This window comes from Chiloscyllium punctatum, chromosome 17, assembly GCF_047496795.1.
Source record: "Chiloscyllium punctatum isolate Juve2018m chromosome 17, sChiPun1.3, whole genome shotgun sequence".
NCBI classification, from domain to species: domain Eukaryota; kingdom Metazoa; phylum Chordata; class Chondrichthyes; order Orectolobiformes; family Hemiscylliidae; genus Chiloscyllium; species Chiloscyllium punctatum.
Window position 1 is genome coordinate 91,064,068 of NC_092755.1, and position 22,656 is coordinate 91,086,723.

Sequence of the window (22,656 nt, forward strand, 5' to 3'; positions counted from 1 at the left end):
ACCCAATCTAGTCCCACCTGTCAGCACCCAGCCCATATCCCTCCAGATCCTTCCTATTCAAATGCCCATCCAAATGCTTCTTAAATGTTGCAATTGTGCCAGCCTCCACCACTTCCTCTGGCAGCTCATTCCATACACGTACCACCCTCTGCGTGAAAAAGTTGCCCCTTAGGTCTCTTTTATATCTTTCCCCCTCACCCTAAACCTATGCCCTCTAGTTCAGAATTCCCTGACCCCAGGGAAAAGACTTTGCCTATTTACCCTATCCATGCCCCTCATAATTTTGTAAACATGTATAAGGTCATCCCTCAGCCTCCAATGCTTCAGGGAAAACAGCCCCAGTCTGTTCAGCCTCTCCCTATAGCTCAAATCCTTCAACCCTGGCAACATCCTTGTAGATCTTTTCTGAACCCTTTCAAGTTTCACAACATCTTTCCGATAGGAAGGAGACCAGAATTGCACGCAATATTCCAACAGTGGCCTAACCAATGTCCTGTAAAGCCGCAACATGACCACCCAACTCCTGTACTCAATACTCTGACCAATAAGAGAAAGCATACCAAACACCTTCTTCACTATCCTATCTACCTGCAACTCCACTTTCAAGTAGCTATGAACCTGCACTCCAAGGTCTCTTTGTTCAGCAACACTCCCTAGGATCTTACCATTAAGTGTATAAGTCCTGCTAAGATTTGCTTTCCCAAAATGCAGCACCTCGTATTTATCTGAATTAAACTCCATCTGCCACTTGTCAGCCCATTGGCCCATCTAGTCAAGAGCCTGTTGTAATCTGAGGTAACCCTCTTCGCTGTCCACTACATCTCCAATTTTGGTGTCATCTGCAAACTTACTAACTGTACCTCTTATGCTCATTTATGTAAATGACAAAAGGTAGAGGGCCCAGCACTGATCCTTGTAGCACTCCACTGGTTACAGGCCCCCAGTCTGAAAAACACCCCTCCACCACCACCTTCTGTCTTCTACCTTTGAGCCAGTTCTGTATCCAAATGGCTAGTTCTCCCTGTATTCCGTGAGATCGAACCTTGCTAATCAGTCTCCCATGGGGCACCTTGGGAACTTTCAGCCTTACTGACTTCCATATAGATCACATCTACTTCTCTGCCCTCATCAATCCTCTTTGTTACTTCTTCAAAAAACTCAATCAAGTTTGTGAGACACGATTTCCCATGCACAAAGACATGTTGACTACCCCTAATCAGTCCTTGCCTTTCCAAATACATGTACATCCTGTCCCTTAGGATTCCTCCAACAACTTGCCCACCTCCGAGGTCAGGCTCACCGGTCTATATTTCCCTGGCTTGTCCTTACCATCCTTCTTAAACAGTGGCACCACGTTTGCCAACCTCCAGTCTTCCAGCACCTCACCTGTGACTATCGATGATACAAATATCTCAGCAAGAGGCCCAGCAATCACTTCCCTAGCTTCCGCAGAGTTCTAGGATACACCTGATCAGGTCCTGGGGATTTATCCACCTTTACCCATTTCAAGACATCCAGCATTTCCTCCTCTGTAATCTGGACATTTTGCAAGATGTCACCATCTATTTCCCTACAGTCTATATCTTCCATATCCTTTTCCACAGTAAATACTGATGCAAAATACTCATTTAGTATCTCCCCCGTTTTCTGCGGCTCCACACAAAGGCTGCTTGGTGATCTTTGAGGGGCCCTATTCTCTCCCTAGTTACCCTTTCCCACTCAGCTATAATGCAAAATGCCCTTAATACGTTAATGTAAACTTTGCTATTGTGACTGTATTGTAATACAGAATAACACTTATGTCATGGGAGCAGCCTGACCTTCAAACTCTCACTCAGGCATCAGCATGTTTTCCCCATGGAGGACATCGCAAACAGACCAATGTTATGCTCAGATGTATTTTCCTACAAGACACTAAATAGCAAATTGGATTCTTCAAAATTAAATCTAAAATCGCCTGGGATAAATGGTTCAATATAATAATGCATAGCATCCAACATCTCTAAATGTAGCATATTTTATTTGTCAACTTTTATTTGTAAAACAAACACAAAAATACTTAGATTGCAGCTTATAGTTACATTTCTGAAATATGGGTATTATCCTCTGAGCATATTTTTCTTTAGTGTAAAACAAAAATGATAATAATTGTAAAGACCACACAGGTTCATTTCCTCTATTTTGGGTACTGCTTTAAACCAAGGAGACTGTGTAAAAAGAAATGGCTGCAGTTTAAAAATCATGCTCACTGGAGCACATTGAGAGTTGGACACAATGTTGTGTTTCCTTGGAACACTGAGAGCCAAAGTAGCATGGAGCCGATGGGCTCTGAACTAAGGGATAACTGCTTGGACAACAATGTTTTCATTGGCTCCTTACTAGGTGACCATAGTTTGCCTGTGGCCAGTGCAGCAGGGAAACACCCAGTCCTTAAAGTGAAAGCATTAAAAAATTGTCTCTCTCTTTCTCGCCTGCATGGAAGTAAGTCTTCAATAACAGCCTTCTCTGCAAATTGCTTGTTGATGCTTCAAAAGCTTCTACAGGCAGGATCGAATTGATGTGGACTTTTGAGGCTGAATGATTTGTAGTATAATGTGTAACCTCACAATTTTTGGACATGTATGAAAGCAATTGTGACTTTAAAGCAAAGACTGCAGATGAATTCTAGCAATTTATAATGCTTGATGTTATGCAGACCAAGATATCTCCAGAACAAGTGAACACAAAGGAATTATGTCCCCAATATTATAAAATAAATAAAAGAATAACACCAAATACATTCATAAATCAACATACATTTTAGAACAGAATTTTAAGAAAAAACAGCAATAATTAACACTCCCATAACTTACTTGGTCGGCATTATTGATAGATGGTCTATGCTGCACTAAACTCATCAGTTTTTTAAGCAATGTCTTGAGTGTCAACCTTAGCAATACAACGCACCAGAAAGCTGGAATATGGGTTTCATCTTTGATTCTCCATACAGTGAGCTCTCAATTACTAGTGTTGATTAAAAACGTGATGCAGGACCTGTTGGTGTATTCCATCTGCCATAAGAAAGCTGAAAAAGCAATCCCTTGTTGAAATGGAAAAAGTGAAACAATCGCACCTTGTCAACGACTCACTGGTGAATGAAATTCCAGAGGTGGATTGAAGGTGTCAAATGAAGGAGAGGTGGGTCACAAATACTCCCAGGCATGTATGGCTCCTCAGATAACACTTAGGTATGAGTCACTGTAGCTAGTTCAATTGCAAGACTGATTATATTTGCAGCAATTCAGCAGTGCATAAGTTCTTAAAGAATTATTTAATCCATCAATGGTTTTAAAGCCAATTGACAGTCACAAAGATTATATTCACACAATAGGAGTCATCTGTTACTGTGAATGTAGATCTTATTAGCCTCTTGGGAAATACAGATAATAAGAGTATGTTACTCCTATAACACATTGTAGTAACATTTCTGCATAAGGTCAAAGTTTAACAGCCAAGACTACCTGAGCTTTATTTCCATCATCACAATTCACACGAAATGAATGGTTTAAAGATTATTTTGGTTTAACTTAGGTGAGATACATGATCTGTGAACTGCACTTCCCAGGCAAACACATCTGAGTAAAAATCCAAGAGACGTTAGCATGCTCCTGCAAAGTTCAGTGAAGAACTTAATATCCTCAGATGACATTTAGGGAAAAACATTTTGTAGATTATTCCTGCACTACTTGTTGAATTAACATACAATGCTGAGGTTTAGAGGATCATGCTTGAAGACTATACGTGACTGGATTTCACGGGAATAACAGCCTGTAGTAAATGTCAACATGTCTCAAGGTAAACGACTGCTTTGGTGCATTGTTGTACATAGAGCCAGCAAGAAGAGCTGTTTAGGCACTTGGTGTGATGAAGACTGTATTTCCACTACTATCTGTTTGAGGGTTTTCAGGCTGGCATGTCAGCAACATATGGCTGGAGAAAGACACAGTTCCTGAGCATTTTTAATATGATGTTGAGGTGTGCATGTCATTCAGATCTCCCTGAAGTAAGACATCCAGTGGTCAACACTGTTGGATTTCAGTCACTCACGGCGATGCTGGGCCATCCATTGTTGTTAAGAGATGAGTGATCTGTGTGCGTTGGGCTGGGGTGATTTGTTGCATCATGTGGATAATACAGTCCATTGCAACCTCTGGATTTGCCTGAACTAAGCTGAAGAAGCAACAACACAAAAAACACAATATAATGTTTAATACATTAAGTTTTGGTTGAATTATCTCAATTTCTTTTCCATCTTGCCTGTGCATTCAGGGAGAAATTGAGAAAAAGAACTCTATGAGCTCATTAGATACTTGGCATAAGTATAACACTGGTCACCTTTCGTAATTTGAACCTGTCTTATTCTTAGATTTCGAATAATATTACAGATTTGCCTTTTCCATTTTCTTGATTATTTTAAATACTTCCATATGATCACCTCTCAGAAGTTCCCTTTAAAAAGTAAAAATTATAAGTGTCTCCAGTTTTACCTCATAATCTCGACCCTGGCTCCAGGATTCAATGCTTCAATGTCCCTTTGGTGCTTTAGTAACAACATACAGTCTAATCAGAGCACTGTATAGTTTGATCACTAATTCCTCTGATTTATTTTCCAGCAGTTTGGATATACAGTTGTACTTAGTCATAGAGTCATAGAGCTGTACAGCATGGAACCAGATCCTTTGGTCCAGCTCATCCATGCTGACCAGATATCCTAAAATAATGTTAGCAGAAAGATTTATAGCCCGGGTGCCAGTTGCCGTGGTTGTGGGGTATGTTCACTGAGCTGGGAAGTTGGTTTGCAGACATTTCGTGCCCTGTCTAGGTGATGTCTTCAGTACTTTGGAGCCTCCTGTGAAATGCTGCTGTACTGTGCTGGAACCGGCAACTGGAAGCAGTAGAAACGGAACAAAATAAATTCCAAAAGACACAGTACAGCAGCACTTCACAGGAGGCTCCAAAGCACTGGAGAATGTCACCTAGACAGGGGACGAAACTTCGGCGAATCAGCTTCCCAGCTTAGCAAACAAACCCCAACTATAGCATGCAAAATTAATCTAGTCCCATTTGCCAGCATTTAGCCCTTCCTATTCATATACCCATCCAGATGCCTTTTAAATGTTGTAATTATACCAGCCTCCACCACTTCCTCTGGCAACTCATTCCATACACGCACCACCCTCTGTATGAAAATATTGCCCCTTAGGTCCCTTTTAAATCTTTCCCCTCGCACCTTAAACCTATGCCCTCTAGTTCTGACTCCCCCCAACCCAGAGAAAAAACCTTGTCTATTTACCCCATCCACTTTTATAAATCCCAATAAAATCACCCTTCAGCATCCAACACTTAAGGGAAAATAGCCCCACCTTATTTAACCTCTCCACATAGCTTAAACCCTACAAATCTAGCAACATCTTTGTAAACCTTTTCTGAACCCTTCCCTTGGTCATTGACTGCAGAGCAACAATCGACATGTGGAGCACACCAAATCATCTCAATCTATTTTAACTTCTTCCAATATTATTTCAATATCATTCATGCACTGTATAGGCCGTGTGTAAGTATTCAATTCACTCAATGCCTTATGTTTGTTTGCATTAAATTTCTCTCCAAATGGAGGTACCTGCCCTGGGAACATGCTTTTTCCTTGCCATGGAGGAGTCTGGTGTAGGGAATAACAGGTGTGTCTTTGAGTGGCACATCACTGGTAAAGCCACATCCCTTCACAATAACCTTAGGAATGAAGACACAGCCTTTGAGGTCAGTCTTCAGCTCAATGACAAATACGGTTTTTTTGGGATGATTTCAAATATTTTTAAACATCTATGATGCAGTTGGAACAAAGTCAGAAGTCACATGACACCAAACTATAGTACAACAGGTGTATTTGAAATCACAAGTGTTCAGGGGTAACCTGATGAAGGTGCAGTGCTCCGAAAGCTTGCGGTTTCAAATAAACCTGTTGGACTATAACCTGGTGTCGGGTGACTTCTGATTTTGTTCACCCCAGTCCAACACCTGCATCTCTACATTTGAAACAGTTTAATAAGTAGACATTTAGCACACTTATAACAGTTTAAAAAGTCAGCCAAAGTTTATTCCTTGGGTATCAATGTTACCCAGCTCCCCTTTCTCAATCCCATTCCCTATATACACTTCCACACTGCTATTAGAACCCCCTGTCCTCCCAGCTCCCCATCCCTCTTCTCAGTATCCCCCACAACTCCTTCTTTCCAGCCCCCTTCCCCTCAACACCTTCTTCAAACTCCACACCTCTCCAGTCTTCCTCTTCAACCTCCCTCCCCCTCCTCCCACCTTCCACTTCCCACCTGCTTGCTCCCTGTGGCACCTCTTCCCACTTGGCATCCAGTTCCAAAATCTTAATGATGCTGGAAGCAACATAAAGGAGTACCGGAGAAACTGGAGAAAGAGTGACCAAAGAAGAGGAAGAGACAGGGAGCTGAAGGAATCATAAAGATAATTTTTATTGCCAATTTTAATAGTTAATAAAAACAAAGCTCTCAATCACCCTGTCAGATGGATTTACTTTTCGCTAACCTCTCTGACATTTATCTATGCTTATGAGCCCTACATTTTTAATATAAAAATCCCTCAAAGTTCTAAATAAATAAACACCATTCTTGAACTAATGGTCCTAATAGAAATGATAGAGGCATCAGCCTCTGAAGCTCATTGAATCAACTTCCAGATTTTAACTTTCACTGTTATTGAAAAATAAAAGTTTAGGCCTTTTTGTCCAACACATTCTGTAATTTCTGCTCGTCCCAGTTTAGGGTCATCTATAAATTTGACTATATTGCACCGAGTTTCTGAATTGAGATCATGCATTTAAAGCAGCACTAGCCAGGAGCACTCCTTTAGTAATTCTTCCTAATTTGCATTACTCCTCCAACAAATAAAACATAACAAAGAATTGCAGATGTTGGAGATCTGAAATAGACAAAAACAGAACTTGCTGGCGAAACTCAGCAGATCTGGCTGCATCAGTGGAGAGAAAACAGAGTTAACATTTTGAGTCCAGTGACCATTCTTTTTCTATCAAGTATTTATTTCTTAACTTTTTAACCTTCACCACAGATTGTTTTGAATAGCCAACAATATTTTTGGGGTTCTTATTGTATAGATAATTCTCAAATCTTTTCCCAATACTTTCATTCCATGTAAAATAATAGAAGTGATTAAGACTAATGGGTCTACAGCTTCTCTTGTCCTTTCCAACTTGTGGATATCTCATTGTATTGACAGATAAATAAAGCCATAAGAAGCAAACAGGTCAAGGGGGGGCTCATTATTATAGGGAAAGAATTAAAAAACAGAGGACCAACAGTTAGCACTGCTGCCTCACAGCGCCAGAGACCCGAGTTCAATTCCTGCCTCAGGCAACTGTCGTGTAGAGTTTGCACATTCTCCCCATATCTGCGTGGGTTTCCTCTGGGTGCTCCGGTTTCCTCCCACAGTCCAAAAATGTGCAGATTAGGTGAATTGGCCATGCTAAATTGCCCATAGTGTTAGGTGAAGGGGTAAATGTAGGGGAATGGGTCTGGGTGGGTTGCTCTTCAGACGGTCGGTGTGGACTTGTTGGGCCAAAGGGCCTGTTTCCACACTGTAAGTAATCTAATCTAAACTTGGATAGGACTTTGGTCAGACCATACTTGGAAGGTCTGTGAATCTTTCTGATGTCCATATTATAGAAAGGATGTATTTACACCAGAGAGGATGAATATTAAATAACTGAGATTATGTCAAAGCTGATTATATCTGCTTGGAAAAACTGAGCATGACTGGACACCTTTCTCTTGAAAAGAGGCTGAGGAGGAACCTAATGGAATCTTCAAGATTATGAAAGGAATTTGTAGAGTAGGGCAATGTTTCACTATGAAAAGTTTTAAAAATAGGACCATAATTATAAGTACTAATACATTGAATAGGGAATTGAGGAGAAACCTAATTAATGTAGAGAGTGGTTAGAATATGAAACTCAGCATCAGATGGTTTGGTTGAGGTGACTAGCAGATTAATTTAAGAGAAAACTAAATTAATGGAAAAAGGAATTGAAGATAATGCTGATAGCATTTAAATGAAAGTTGAAGCATAAACATAGGAAAGTAGCAGCTGGACTGACCGCAATTCTCCATCTTCAGTGATTATATCATAACAATTTTCAAAACCTCACTGATCTATCTCTGGGATAAATTGGGTTATCAATGGGAATCACTATTTATTGATATACATTGCCAGATTCCAGGGGGAAACCAATTACTCCTTCTTGACTCTTACATCACAGAAAAACCAGAATTAGGATCAGTTTTAAACACACGCACAAATTATTTTAAACATTTCACCTGGCCTTCAAGTCAAAGATACTTTTCACCACCCAAGTACCCTTGCTGCTGTACTGCTGTTTATAAGTACACCTACCTGCGAATGTGTTTTATTGCATAATCACGTTTCAGATACTTGATGTTCTCTCGTATCACAGAGCGAGTGTCATCCTCATCATTAAGATGTTTTTCCAACCACTCCACTACCTTTTGATTGTTATCCCATAGATATGCCTGCATAGACAAGCAAGAAGATCTAATAAAAATCAATCAGACAATGGCATTTGGAAGAAACATGATCATAATATTGATGTAGTTGTTCTATTCTGTACCACTACATCGATGAGTTGTGGAAATTTGCTGACTAAATTCAGGACAAAACTCAAGGGACCAGGTCTTCCTTGCATTATTAACCATATCAAAACCAAAAAAAACAGATTGCAAGTATGATCTCTGTATTTGGAGTATTTGTTATCCTTCAAAACCTTATAAAAGTAAACTTAATCACATACACATGTAGAACCTAGAGTGGGAACGCAGCTCTATCTGTTTCCAAATCCTTAGCCCGCAAGTCAAATAGATTATGGAATATCTTTGAATGCTAATTACAGGCCCAAAATGTTCTTATTGACAGGCTAACTCATTTTTCCAAATCATTCCATAACAAGGCAATTAGTATTGAGGTCTTCAATGTCAATGTACCAATTAAAAGACACCGATTGGTTAATCAATAATATATACCCATTATATGAAGATAAGACTATATACAAATGATATTCACTGGGAGGCAAATGCACAGTACAACTGACTCTTAATTCTGCTGTTTGTAGTCATGGGGCTAGTTTATCCTGTTGAAGTGGTGGTGATTGGCAGTTGTTTAAACTCAGCTATCTTTTGCGTATATATGCAACACATTAAGTTTAGAATATGTTAAAGAAAAATGAGAACATTTATTTAAATAAACCTATTGACCTGATTTGTTTAGAATTAGATGCTCAAAATTTAATTACTGCTCATTCTCATGAGTGCACTTGAGGTTTAAAGCACATAACATGGTTATTTGATCCATTGTACTTCTGCCAGCTACACACTAAAGCAATCACTCTCATTTCCTAACTCATAATCATTTAGTTCGATTGTTTGTCAACTTTTGCCTTAAAGTATGCAAAAATCTGTAAGTCTCTCAGAGGAAAATAGAAGTAGCAGCCAGATTTTGGGCACCAAGAATGAATCTTCTGTTAAGCGGGGTTTGTCAAGACTCAAAAAAGTAATTGTTATAGGGGATTCTCCTGTACGACACCTTGTCAAAGGCCTTCTAAAAATCCAAATAGGTCATGCCCACTGGCTCTCCTTTGTCTAAGTTGCTTGTTATCTTCTCAAAGAATTCTAACGAATTTGTCAGGCATGATCTCCCCTTGATGAAACTGTGCTGACTCAGCTCTATTTTACCATGCATGTCCTAGTACTCACAATCTCAAACTGAATTGACCTAAAATCTTACTAATGACCCGACGTCAGGCTAACTGACCTACAATTTCCCATCTTCTGCTTCCCTCCCTTCTTAAACAGGGGTGCTCCATTAGCAATTTTCCAGTCCTCTAGTGGTTCCTGAAAGATCACCACCAATGCCTTCTCAGCTATCTCCTTCAGAACTCTGGGGTGTGGTCCATTTGGTCAGGGGATTTATCCACCTTCAGACGTTTCAGTTTTCCCAGCACCTTATCCTTAGTGATGCAACTGCACTGACCTCTATCCCCTGAATCTCTTGAAGTTCTGGTATGCTGCTGATGTCTTTCACTGTGAAAACAGATGCAAAGTACTTACTCAGTTTCTTCACTATTTCTTTGTACCCCATTGCTACTTCTCCAGTCTCATTTTCCAACAGTCTAATGTTGACTCTTGCATCTCTGTCACATTTTGGATATCTTAAAAAAAGACTCTTGCAATCTTTTCTTATACTTGCTAGCTTACTCTTATATTTCCTCCCTTATTGCTTTTTTTAGTTTTTAAAGGCTTTGCAATCCTTTGGCTTCCCACTAATCTTCACCACAATATATGATTTTTCTTTTGTTTTAACGCTGTCCCTAGGCAGCCATGTTCATGGTTGCCTCGTCCTCCCCTTAGTACGTTTCTTCTTCCTTGGCATGAATTTCTCTTGTGCCTCCCGAATTACCCGAGAAATCCCTGCCATTGACATTCTACTGTGTTCTCTGCAAAGCTCGCCTTCCGATCAACTCTGACTAGCTCCTCCCTCATCTCTTTATTGTTATCTTTACTCAATTATTATACCATTACATCGGACGCCAGTTTCTCCCACTCAAACTGGAGGATGAAATCAATCATATTATGATCATTCCCTAGGTGTTTCTTCACATTAGCTCCCTAGTCAAGTCTGCCTCTTTACACACCACTAAATCCAGAACTGCCGATATTCCAGTGGGCTCTACCATAGGTGCTCAAAGAAAATCATCATACAGATGTTCCATGAATTAATTTCCTTGAAATCCATTTTCCCATTCCACCTTCCTATTGAAGGCCCCATGATTTTTGTAATAATGTCTTTCTTGCATACTTCTTCTATCTCCTGATTTATTTTCTGCCCCACATCCTGACTTACTGCTGGGAGGTTGCACACAACTCCCATCAGGGTATTTTATCCTTTGCTATTCTTCAACTCTATCCACACAGATTCTATGCCTTCTTACTCTATATTACTTCTTGTTATTGATTTAATTTTATTTCTTACTAACAAGGCAACTCTTTCCCCCTGCCCATGTGCCTGTCCTATCGATAGGTTGTGTATCCTTGGATATTTAGTTCCCAGCCCACCCCCCCTTGCAGCCCTGTGATACCCACAACATCATGCCTGCCAATTTCAATCTGTGCTACAAGCTCATGTTTATTTTGTAGAATGTGGACATTTAAGTGTAACACCCTCAGTCCTGCATTGACTGACCCCCTTCTCAGAGATGTCCCCTTATCTGCTGTGCCTGAAGTAAAATTCATGATCATTTCTATACTCTCTGTCCTATTACTTGTTTTGGAAATCTTAGTAACTTCTGCCAAGCCCTCCCCCCAACCACCTTAACTTTTTCCATAACATTGCATTTAAAATAGATGCTTGAAGGAGAAAACAGATAAAATGGTAGGAAAGAGTAGCTTTATGGGATTAGGACTACTGTGTGTTTTGGATTAAATATCAAAGCAGAGATTACTGTCTCAATGTTGTACATGCCATACAAGTCCATGAAACAGAACTAGTATGTACCTCATGTGCACACTGGACTCAAGACAGAAAACTACTCAAAATGTTGAAGGATCCCCACCTTAACTAATTTCAAATTTAGAAAGACTGGGCTGATAACACCTTCATATTAGCTGTGCTATCTCTTCTCCACTGACCTTGACCGTTCCCTCTGTCTCTACAAACCACCTCCGCAGCATTGACTGAATATGGCCATCACTCAGCTCTGGATTGACTTTTATAATCTCTTGTTTCACCATTTCTTCAAGCAGTAGACGGCGGAGACGCCAGTAGAAGAACGTGCGCACGGTCTTCCACTCGAGGATATCCTGAATCAGAACAAAAAGCTACATTCAGATCCAAATAAGCTTGACAGCAGCACTGGGAACTGTGCTACAAGGAGTCACCCTTTTGCTACAAATCATCGCATCAGTGAAGGCAAAAAATAAAGAGCAACTGTGGAAGTTACAGGCATATCCCATTACTTCTTCCTTCCAACCAGCCCCACACCCAAACCAAAACGCCAAGCTTTCTTTGAGCACCTCTTACCCCAATCCCTAACAACAGCAGAAATAGGAAATGCCTTTAGAACCATCAAGAACAATCTTGAGTCTTAGGTTAGGATGCCCATGGGAAAAATAAAGAAGAATGCAAAATGTGTAACATACAATGACAGTGAAATCTTATTTCACATGAAGTGAAGAAGTTCAGTTTGAATCAAAGGCATTTGCTAAACATCACAAATAATTCTTACCCAGCCAAGGCAATGCAGCATACAAACTTGCAAGAATATGAGTGAATGGCAAAACTTTAATATCATGGATCTCTGAACCAGCAAGATCTTACAAGCTACAACCTATTAAAGTTTTTAATGCGATCCTAATGGGTTATGTAAGGGTTATCTTTCAGCCTTTCATTGAGGTAGTTTTCCCTTCTCCCGTAGTCATTATCTGCAGATGATCCCTGATTTATGAACATCCAACTTACAAAAGCTCGTACTTACAAATGCAATTCCGTATAAGGTTTTTTAAAAATTAATCTTAAAATTTCAATGTGCATATATTTCCTTGTACTTACAAATAGCTATTTTATATTGTCCTGCATTGTGTTCTAACATACATACAAATTGATTTGTGACGGGTTATAGCATGGAGCCTGTTTGCATCCCAGGGCTGCCAATATCTTTCTTGGAAGACTTAACATGATGAAGGCCCAAATTGCTGAGCAATCAACTGAAGACCTGCATTTTCCCAGAGGCTTCCACTTTTCAAGGTCAAGGTCAGGATGTTATCCTATGGACAACATCAGGTACAAAGGCGTGCCCTCCACTCCTACCCTGTATTCCACTCACAAACCCCAGCTCCCATCCTAAGTTACCTGGGAAATGCGTTGCTGCCATAAAATCCCTCTCCCCATAGGGCAGTGGGATGAGGACCTCATTGTAAAGGAAATCATGGTTGTTAAACAATATTCTACACCACAGTACTTCTGCCCCACTTTCTAACTAACTGCCCCGTAATAAGATCAAGAAGATGAAGGTGAAAGCCTCTTTCACCGTAATAACTCCTTTCTCCTGCATCCGGCCAGGTGTATCATGAAGATTGGCAAACTGGATTGCCACTTGGTGGTAAATTGGAAGAAGGAACTCTTCCCGAGCTTTCAATTTGGCTTCTAACTCCTTACGGATTTTCTGAGACAGCTCCAGGGAACCTACAAAAATTAAGCAAGCCCAGGTCAGCAGATCAAGTTATAACATAGACGAGGAGAGGTACCCATATTTAAAATGGGGACACTTTGATAACAGGGTGTGCGTTTTTCTTACCCAACTGGTCAGCAAGGCCTGAATAAATGGCATCAATTCTCCTCATTGTCTTCACCAAGTCTTTCCGTCTGAACTTGATCTCCACAGTGCCTTCAGGCTCCAGCACACCACCCCTGAGGCATGAGAAAAGGAGAAAATTCCCTAGTATTTCTAGGTTTCATGTTTAATCATAGCAACAATCAATAGCTAATTTTGATAAGGGCATCAAATTTGTGTTTGCAGTAAACAAAAAACAAATGCTACCTCTCCCTTTCAGGAGAGACCTCATTCTTCTAATCCCACTCAACTTTTTGGGTTCTTCAATGTAAAGCACTACCCCAGGACATAATCTGCTCCTTATTGTTATAAAGCATACAGTATGGTGAATAATGATGTTGTGGGATAGTACAATTTGGGTGATAGCATTTGGCAGCCATTTTGCATCTCTCTTACTTCCAACAACTGTGGAACTGCATTCAAATGAAGATAATGGTTTTACTCATTCATTTTTTTTTCTTATTGCCAACTTGCTGCTCTCTTCTGCAAGTACATTGCCTTCATTTGGATGCAGTTCCAACAGTTGTTGGAAGTAAGAGAGATGAAAAATGGCTGCCAAATTGCTATCACCCAAATTGCACTATCCCACAATGTCATTATCTTCCTGACTGTGTGCTTTATAATAATAAGGAATGTATAATTCAATTTCATGGCATACTATACCTAGTGAAACAAGATACTATATTGTCCCACCAGCTAAACTACATACTGTAGATTTTTCTCCCTGGTTATTCTTTGAGGGATATAGCTATCATTGCAAAGACCAGCATCTGTTGTCCATCCCCAGTTTCCTTTGAACTGAGTGTTGCTTAGATTCAGATGGCAGTTAAAACTCAACCACATTGCTGTTTGTATGGAGTTGCATGCAGGCCAGACCAGGTAAAGACAATGGATTTCTTGCCCCAGAAGATATCAGTGAACCAGTATGGCTTTTACAACAATCGATGATAATATTATGGCCTGCCAGCTACAATGGTGAAATCTGAACCCATATCCCAAGAAAATTATCTTGACCTTCTGGATTGCTAGTCCAGAGACATCACCACTATGCAACTGTCCCCCATTTAGCCTATCAGAATTGGCAATAATGCAAATTGCATATTGGCCTTCACAGGGATAGGATTTCAGTACAGGAGCAGGAATGTCTTCTGCAACTGTACAGGGCCTTGGTGAGAACACACTGGATCATCATGTGCAGTTTTGGTCTCCTCTGGAGATGACTGTTCTGACTATGAAAGGAGTGCAACAAACGTTTACCGTACTGATATCTGGGATGGCAGGACTGACACATGAAAAGAGGAGAAAGTGAGGACTGCAGATGCTGGAGATCAGAGTCAACAGTGTGGTGCTAGAAAAGCACAGCAGGTCAGGCAGTATCCGAGGAGCAGGAGAATTGACGTTTCGGGCAAGAGCCCTTCACCAGGAATCTGATGCCATTCCTGATGAAGGGCTCTTGCCTGAAACGTCGGTTCTCCTGCTCCTCGGATGCTGCCTGACCTGCTTTGCTTTTCCAGCACCACACTCTTGACACATGAATAGAGTCTGGATTGATTAGGATGTACTCACTCAAGTTTAGAAGAATGAGGTGTGGGGGGGAACAGGATCTCATAGAAACGGATAAAATTCTAACAGGACTAGACAGGATAAATACAGGAAGGATTGTCCCAATGATCACGGAGTCTGGAACCAAGGGTTACGGTTCAAGGGAAGGCCAATGGGAGTGAGGTGAGGAAGGGCTTCTTCACCCAGAGAGTGGTGAGCCTGTGGAGTTCTCTGACACAGAAAGTGGTTGAGGCCAAAATACTGAATATTTTCAAGGAAGAGTTAGAAATAGTTCTTGGCTAAAGAGACCAAATGGTATGGGAAGAAAATAGGAACAGGATATTGAGTTGAATGGCTAGCCATGGTCATATTAGATTAGATTCCCAACAGTTTGGAAACAGGCCCTTCGGCCCATCAAAACTGGCTCAAAGGTAGAAGACAGAGGGTGGTGGTGGAGGAGTGTTTTACAGACTGGAGGCCTGTGACCAGTAGAGTGCCACAAGGATCGGTGCTGGGTCCTCTACTTTTTGTCATTTACATAAATGATTTGGATGCAAGCATAAGAGGTATAGTTAGTAAGTTTGCAGATGACACCAAAATTGGAGGTGTAGTGGACAGCGAAGAGGGTTACCTCAGATTACAACAGGATCTGGACCAGATGGGCCAATGGGCTGACAAGTGGCAGATGGAGTTCAATTCACATGAATGCAAGGTGCCGCATTTTGGAAAAGCAAATCTTAGCAAGATTTATATACTTAATGGTAAGGTCCTAGGGAGTGTTGCTGAACAAAGAGACCTTGGAGTGCAGGTTCATAGCTACTTGAAAGTGGAGTCGCAGGTAGATAGGATAGTGAAGAAGGCATTTGGTATGCTTTCTTTTATTGGTCAGAGTATTGAGTACAGGAGTTGGGAGGTCATGTTGCAGCTGTACAGGACATTGGTTAGGCCACTGTTGGAATATTGCATGCAATTCTGGTCTCCTTCCTATCGGAAAGATGTTGTGAAACTTGAAAGGGTTCAGAAAGGATGTTGCCAGGTTTGGAGGATTTGAGCTATAGGGAGAGGCTGAACAGACTGGGGCTGTTTTCCCTGGAGCGTTGGAGGCTGAGGAGTGACCTTATGAGGGTTTACAAAATTATGAGGGGCATGGATAGGGTAAATAGGCAAAGTCTTTTCCCTGGGGTCGGGAGTCCAGAACTAGAGGGCATAGGTTTAGGGTGAGAGGGAAATGATATAAAAGAGACCTAAGGGGCAACTTTTTCACACAGAGGATGGCACGTGTATGGAATGAGCTGCCAGAGGATGTGGTGGATGCTGGTACAATTGCAACATTTAAGAGGCATTTGGATGGGTATATGAATAGGAAGGGTTTGGAGGGATATGGGCCGGGTGCTGGCAGGTGGGACTAGATTGGGTTGGAATATCTGGTCAGCATGGACAGGTTGGACCGAAGGGTCTGTTTCCGTGCTGTACATCTCTATGACTCTATGACTCTTAACAAGTCCACACTGACCCTCTGAAGAGTAACCCACCCAGACCCATTCCCCTACGTATTGAATAGTGGAGCAGGCTTGAAGGGCTGAATGGCCTACTCCGGCTCGCATTTTCTAAGTTTCTGTATTTCAGGTGATATTAGCCAAATGAATATTTGAGAGAAGAGGAGAAAAATATCCAAACTGACTTAACATCATGCAAATATTTTGGTGGGAGCATGATACATTTACCTGGCAATGGAATCTGTAAATATTCTTTTATCAGTACCTGCTTTCTTGGTCCGCATAGAGTTCTATGTAAAGTGGATTGATTGTAGGATCAATCACTGCCCACGAGCCACCTCGGAGTTCAGCATGAGGTGGGATGTATACGAGCACAGGCTGCTGGAATTCCCTTAAACTATCTACGATACTGGCACCAAACTTCAGAACCTGATCATACATATCTAATGAAAAAGGACAAGAAAGGAATTCAGACAGACCATTTTGGATTCATCATGAACTCAGCAGAAGGGCAACCATATATAGTATTTCCCCTTAGGATCAGTCAAGTTTCTGTTGCATTTTACGAAAATGAAAAGAAGTAGAGAAATTTCATTTCATATGATAGGTCACTACAACCTTTAAGTGTAGCTGTGCCACATAAACAGATAATTTTTCTGTTAACAGACCTACTTTTCTAATTATTCACCGCAATCTTCACAGATAAAACTATGTGTAAGATTTCACCACATTGTGAAATTCCTAGTCTCCTTTCTGTTTTGTCTTTTATGTCCTTTTGTTGCTGATTAATTCACACATTCCTTTCTGTAAATATTTGTAGAACTATTTGCTCACTTGGAAGGTAAGTTCTGAGACAGACTGCTTGTTTCTGTGTTCTAACCCCCTTCCAAGCAATGTCTGGGTGTGAAGTAAAGTATTAACAGCAAATAATATAGATGAATTGGAACTTATGGTAATGATTAAAGTTATTTAGAATACTGTCCCCTTTTAAAAACATTTCTTATCTCTTTCCTAATGATATTTGCTGTCCTTACTATAAACACTGAGGAATATGTCACTAAGTACATTACTGATTATCATGTAATGTTCTGTTTAGCACATGAATGTAACAGAGTTCTGTTCTGTAATTCTGGAAATAACTTATTTTCATAAAATCACAGACCTTACCTTTCATTCCACCAGAAAACCCTCGCCAGTTAGCAAACACAATAAGGGGAAGCCGTTCTCGTTTAAAGTCCTTAATGACCTGTGCAGTTTTAAAAGCTGAGTCTGGAAACCATACCTGTCCAGCTTGCTGAACAATCTGTTGAATCAAACAGAAAAAGACCATCAGTTGAATAAATTGAAAAACTCACTATGTGAGGACTGTAGCAGCACAGTACTCTGCCAAAATTTGCTGTCAAAATAACAACAGCAAAGATAGATGTGCCATTATACGTGAAAATTCAAAGTTTTGAGTTCTGTCTGCTTCATGAAAACTGCATCTCGCTCGCTGATTCACGTTCAAATGCATTGAATGGCATAAGTTTCCAGTACTTGGCTGCATATTTACCACAGAAAATTAGGAATATCCATTCTGTCCAAGTAGCCACTTAATAACATAAATCTCAATTACTGCCAGTCAGTCAATCTCTCTGACACTGGAAATTAATTATTATAAGTGTGGACTTTCATTTTTTTTCATGTTTCAACTACGATTGGAAACTTTGAATTTTAGAAATATATTTCTATCTCTCCTTTCCCCTTCTTTTAATCCAAATTTTCCTTCCCTCTGTTAATTTCTCCTTCTGTACCTCATTTGACATTGAATTCACCATTCAAATGTTCACACCATGTGTTGTTCAACTGCAATCTTGAAAGTGATTGATTTCAAAGATATGGTTACATGCTTTGATTGTTCACATCCCAGATACCCTGTGGAAGGTGCTGCATTGCAGTAACTGCACGTTCGAAACAATGTGCACTGCAAAATTTAACCAAGATTAAATGGGAAAGGGCAAATCTAATGAAGAAATGGTGGCTGATGATTGACTGGTCACAGCAAATTTTGGACCATTAATTTGTTTTCTTCTCCTGCTCTGGAGTGTTCGAAAATTCCTCGGCAATTTGGAGAACTTTAATTTCACTTGTGTTCTATATTAGATCCTCTTCTGCTGCAAGATAGCAACTTGAACTGAATCGTTATTCACCAATCTGATAGCCTTTTTGCTTCCTGCCCAGTTTTCATACATCAGCCAAGGTTGGAAATGCCAATAGGCTATTTCACTGGCTTATATAACCAGGTCCAGGGGTTACATTAGGGAAAAGTAGATGGGGCCTGGGCCTTTAGGGTACTTGTGGTCTTCAGGTCAAGGGCCTTGTCCAGGATCAGCACTGGGGCTGGTGATATCTGTCCCTGCCCCCAGTAATAACCATCCCTCATCGGACTGAAAGTCAGCAAGATACTTAATGCAGCAGACATCATGGCCATGTCAAGCCATAATCAACTGCTGTATTATCTTCAAAGAGTGTGGTGCTGGAAAAGTACAACCGGTCAGGCAGCATCTGAGGAGCAGGAGAGACAACGTTTCAAGCATAAGCTCTTCATCAGAAGCTTATACCTGAAATTTCGACTCTTCTGCTCCTCCGATGCTGCTTGACCGGCTGAGCTTTTCCAGCACCTCACTCTTGGACTCTGATCTCCAGCATCTGCAGTCTCACTTTCTCCTTTCTCTTGCAAAACTCACTAGACTGTGATCAGAAGCAGGTTAAAAATAAAATCAACTTTTTGAACACGTTTGGTGTAAGTGGGTTTTGAAGCTAGACCTTCTGGCCCAGAGGTAAGGACACTACCCTGCATGGTGACCCTCAGGTCAAACCACCACCAGTTGTCTCTCTCTAATGACAGAGCAGCCCAGGTCCTCTGAGACTATAGCAACTTTACCTTTACTCACACTGGTTTCCCCCTCACCCCCACTCCTCAGCTCAGATATGCCAAACACAGCACACCGATTACTGCTCAGTTAAGATCAACTACCAAAAGATTAGTACAGATTAGTTCAGCCAAAGGTGTTTGCTTGAACTGAACTAATTCAGGCAGCTTAGCCATCCACATCAGTAAAAGTTGATATTTTTCCCAATTAATCTAAAACCCTCCTTCTCCAGAGTGATCACCTACTCACTTTTGATTCTGATTCTGGATCAGCTGGATCTGCTGGATTCGTCAATTCAACTGTTCGAGTCTCCACAGCGATAACCCCCACAGGGATCCCACCTAACCTGTGTAAGGTAATCATAGGCTCAAATTCAGGATCACTTGAACTAAATATTATCTTTTAAACAGCCACGTGTTACATGGATTGACTGCCTGCAGATTGGGTGTTTTTTGAGCAAAATGGAATGTATCCGCAAATACAATTCTGCAAATGCAAATTCACCCCATAGACTTATATGTGTGCATGAGAGAGAGAGAACGTGAATGTGTGCATGTGTGCATGTGCTTGTGAGTGTGTGCATGTGAGTGTGAGTGAGAGAGTATGTTTGCATGTGTGCGTGCATAGTCACACTCATGCAGACCCTCTCTTGTACACACGCTCTTTCTCACACACACATGCACCCTCCCCACACTTACATCAACACACACACCCTCTTACAGGCTTATACTCCATCACAGTCACAGACTCTACCAAGCACGCACATACGCAAACACACATTCTCTCATGCGCACACTCACATGCAAACACTCACATTCTCTCGCTCATGCACACACATACACACATAAGTATATGGGGTGAATTTGCATTTGCAGAATTGTATTTGCGACACATTCTATTTTGTTCAAAAAAACGCACAATCTCAGGCAGTCAATCCATTTATAAATTCCCACTTTAGAAATAGAACCAGTCTGATTTAAGATTGGGATATAGACAGACTCTAATCTCACACGTTTAACGCATTGTCTGAGCTGAGATGTCACCTTTTTTTATAAAACCTTAAGTTACCTCGAGAATGTGACTTAAAAGAAGTTCTGGGATTTACATATTAATGAACTGAAACCTGCAACCCATTCTAAAAGATGAAAGACTTAACAGCAATCTAGATTTGTTCAATACGTTGTTTCAATTGCACGATAGTGTAATCCTTTGCTATAGATTCTGTGCCTTATGATCCTGCTGCACAGCCACCTAATGAAAGAGCAGCGCTCCGAAAGCTAGGACTTCCAAATAAATCTGTTGGACTATAACCTCGTGTTGTGTAATTTCTAAAAGTGTCATTTTGTGACATTATTGCTCAATTAAAAACTAAGTTTGCTGTTAATTCTAATATGTTATGTATCAGCCTCTTTCATTCCTTCACACTCTGAACTGTGTTGGTGGTCTCTTTCCTATCTTTAGCCTGAAAACATTAGACTGGATTACTATTTACTGGTTCTTACCTTGCCCTTCCAACAATTACTGTCTGAGCCCAGGGTTTCATGATTTCACTGAAAGATCCATGGTCAAAGAAACCACTCTGCCAGGCACCCTTGATATCTGCAGAGGAAGACAAATCACAAAAGAAGTAAATTGTTGTCCTCAATTAGTCATGAAGTAGTACAGTCTTGTCAGTGCTTATCCTTTACCCAACCACGTTTGCTAGATATTCCCCCATGCATTACACTCATTCGACAAGTAGCATGATGTAGTTTCAACAGCTTTACTTATGAGATAATTGTAAATAATTATAGGAATTTTTAGATACAAACAACATGTCCTAAATTAAAGCTGGTCTTCAAAACATCACTGATTGTCCAGAATAATGAAATTACTCTTACTTGGATGAGGTCTGCCAGCTAGCATCCATCGAGGATCATATGGAGTTTTGGTGGGGACAAAGTCAATTTCCCTCTCAGGACAATCCTTTGGGGAGACTACAGGCACTGGACTTGTGTTGTTCTAGAGCAACCCAATAAAACAAGCATTCATCCAACATGTAAAAGACATGGTACAACGTAGCCTAAAGCAAATTAATATTTAATCTAATCCGAGTTAATTCCTTTACAGAGGGGAAGGGAAAACATGTGACTATTATATTTGGAATAACAATAAGGAACAAGATATCAATATTGTTATTGTCCAATATGGCCTGAAGGGATGTCCGAGATGTAATGGAACAAGGGAACAGATGTTAGACATATTAATTAAGAAGTAAATGGGTGTGAATTGAATATATAAATATGTCAGGCTATCAATCAGAAGAATAAAAGTTTTATGAAATATAGTTAATCGAAATAATACTCTCAATATAAGTATGGATTTTAAATCTGTTCAAAAACATTTTGCCTTCCGTTTATAACAGAGTTGGGGGAGAATTGTTGAGCTGAAATGTAAAGTTTTGGGGTATGATTATCCACTCTGGTTTTCTGAAAGTAAGCCTTATGGCCAGTGAAAGAATGAAGTGGCAATGTGGACCTGGAGTTACTTCTTTAGCAAAGAGGAACCAAGAACAGCCTTAGTATTTTTGATGCCATGTAAAAACAGGATAAAAAGCAAAGTTTTTTTCCAAATTGCAACCAACTAATTTGAACCTGAATGAAAGGTGGACTGACTGTTAAATTAACAATAAAATTGAACAAACCAACTGAGGATTGTACCCTGGAAGAGTACAAAATGGGAATTCAACAAATTGTTTGCAAGACAGCAGAATAATCATTTGTAAATTCCCTCTGTGCTGGCATTTAAAATTATTGCCAAAGCATCAACAGTGGATAGACATTTAGTTTTGATGGTAATTTCCGAATAAACGTACACTGCTAGAACAAAGGTCAGAAGAACTATATTTAAAAAATCCTAGGAACGAATCTCTTTCCAGCAGGTTTCTCATTGCAAAGGGGACATTCAATTTATGCTCTGTTTTCCTGTTGTGCTAATGTTAACAAATTGGTGAGACTGTCTAGACTTGGGTCGTAGGTGAAAGTACAAAAGGAGAATTTTAGGTCAGTTATCCAAAGAATGTGTAGCTTTATCAGGTATTAAGTAGGCTTTAAATGGGAAGAACACAGCTGAATTCCTGCATTTGAACTTAGGGAGATGTTGATTGGAGGCTTCATTTTTCCCAGGGTCGGAAAACAGATTAAAAAGCTACTTTAACATGTTTTATGATAGGAGGCTTGGAAAGTCA

The 22,656-nt window shown here is 40.4% G+C and overlaps 1 protein-coding gene across 4 annotated transcripts in view; it reads right to left on the reverse strand.

The window, feature by feature from the left end:
• Positions 1 to 2,016: 2,016 nt before the first annotated feature.
• Positions 2,017 to 22,656, reverse strand: part of acacb (acetyl-CoA carboxylase beta) — a 139,358-nt gene continuing 118,718 nt past the window's right edge. For all 4 annotated transcript variants that reach the window (XM_072587880.1, XM_072587879.1, XM_072587881.1 and 1 more), the window contains 10 exons: positions 21,311 to 21,431; positions 20,933 to 21,029; positions 19,680 to 19,776; positions 17,686 to 17,821; positions 16,784 to 16,961; positions 13,445 to 13,557; positions 13,178 to 13,332; positions 11,781 to 11,951; positions 8,476 to 8,612; positions 2,017 to 4,209 (listed from right to left, as the gene is read on the reverse strand). In XM_072587880.1, the coding sequence (XP_072443981.1) occupies positions 4,083 to 4,209; positions 8,476 to 8,612; positions 11,781 to 11,951; positions 13,178 to 13,332; positions 13,445 to 13,557; positions 16,784 to 16,961; positions 17,686 to 17,821; positions 19,680 to 19,776; positions 20,933 to 21,029; positions 21,311 to 21,431 (1,332 nt within the window). In that variant the 3' untranslated portion in view covers positions 2,017 to 4,082. The remainder of the gene's footprint in view (positions 4,210 to 8,475; positions 8,613 to 11,780; positions 11,952 to 13,177; positions 13,333 to 13,444; positions 13,558 to 16,783; positions 16,962 to 17,685; positions 17,822 to 19,679; positions 19,777 to 20,932; positions 21,030 to 21,310; positions 21,432 to 22,656) is intronic.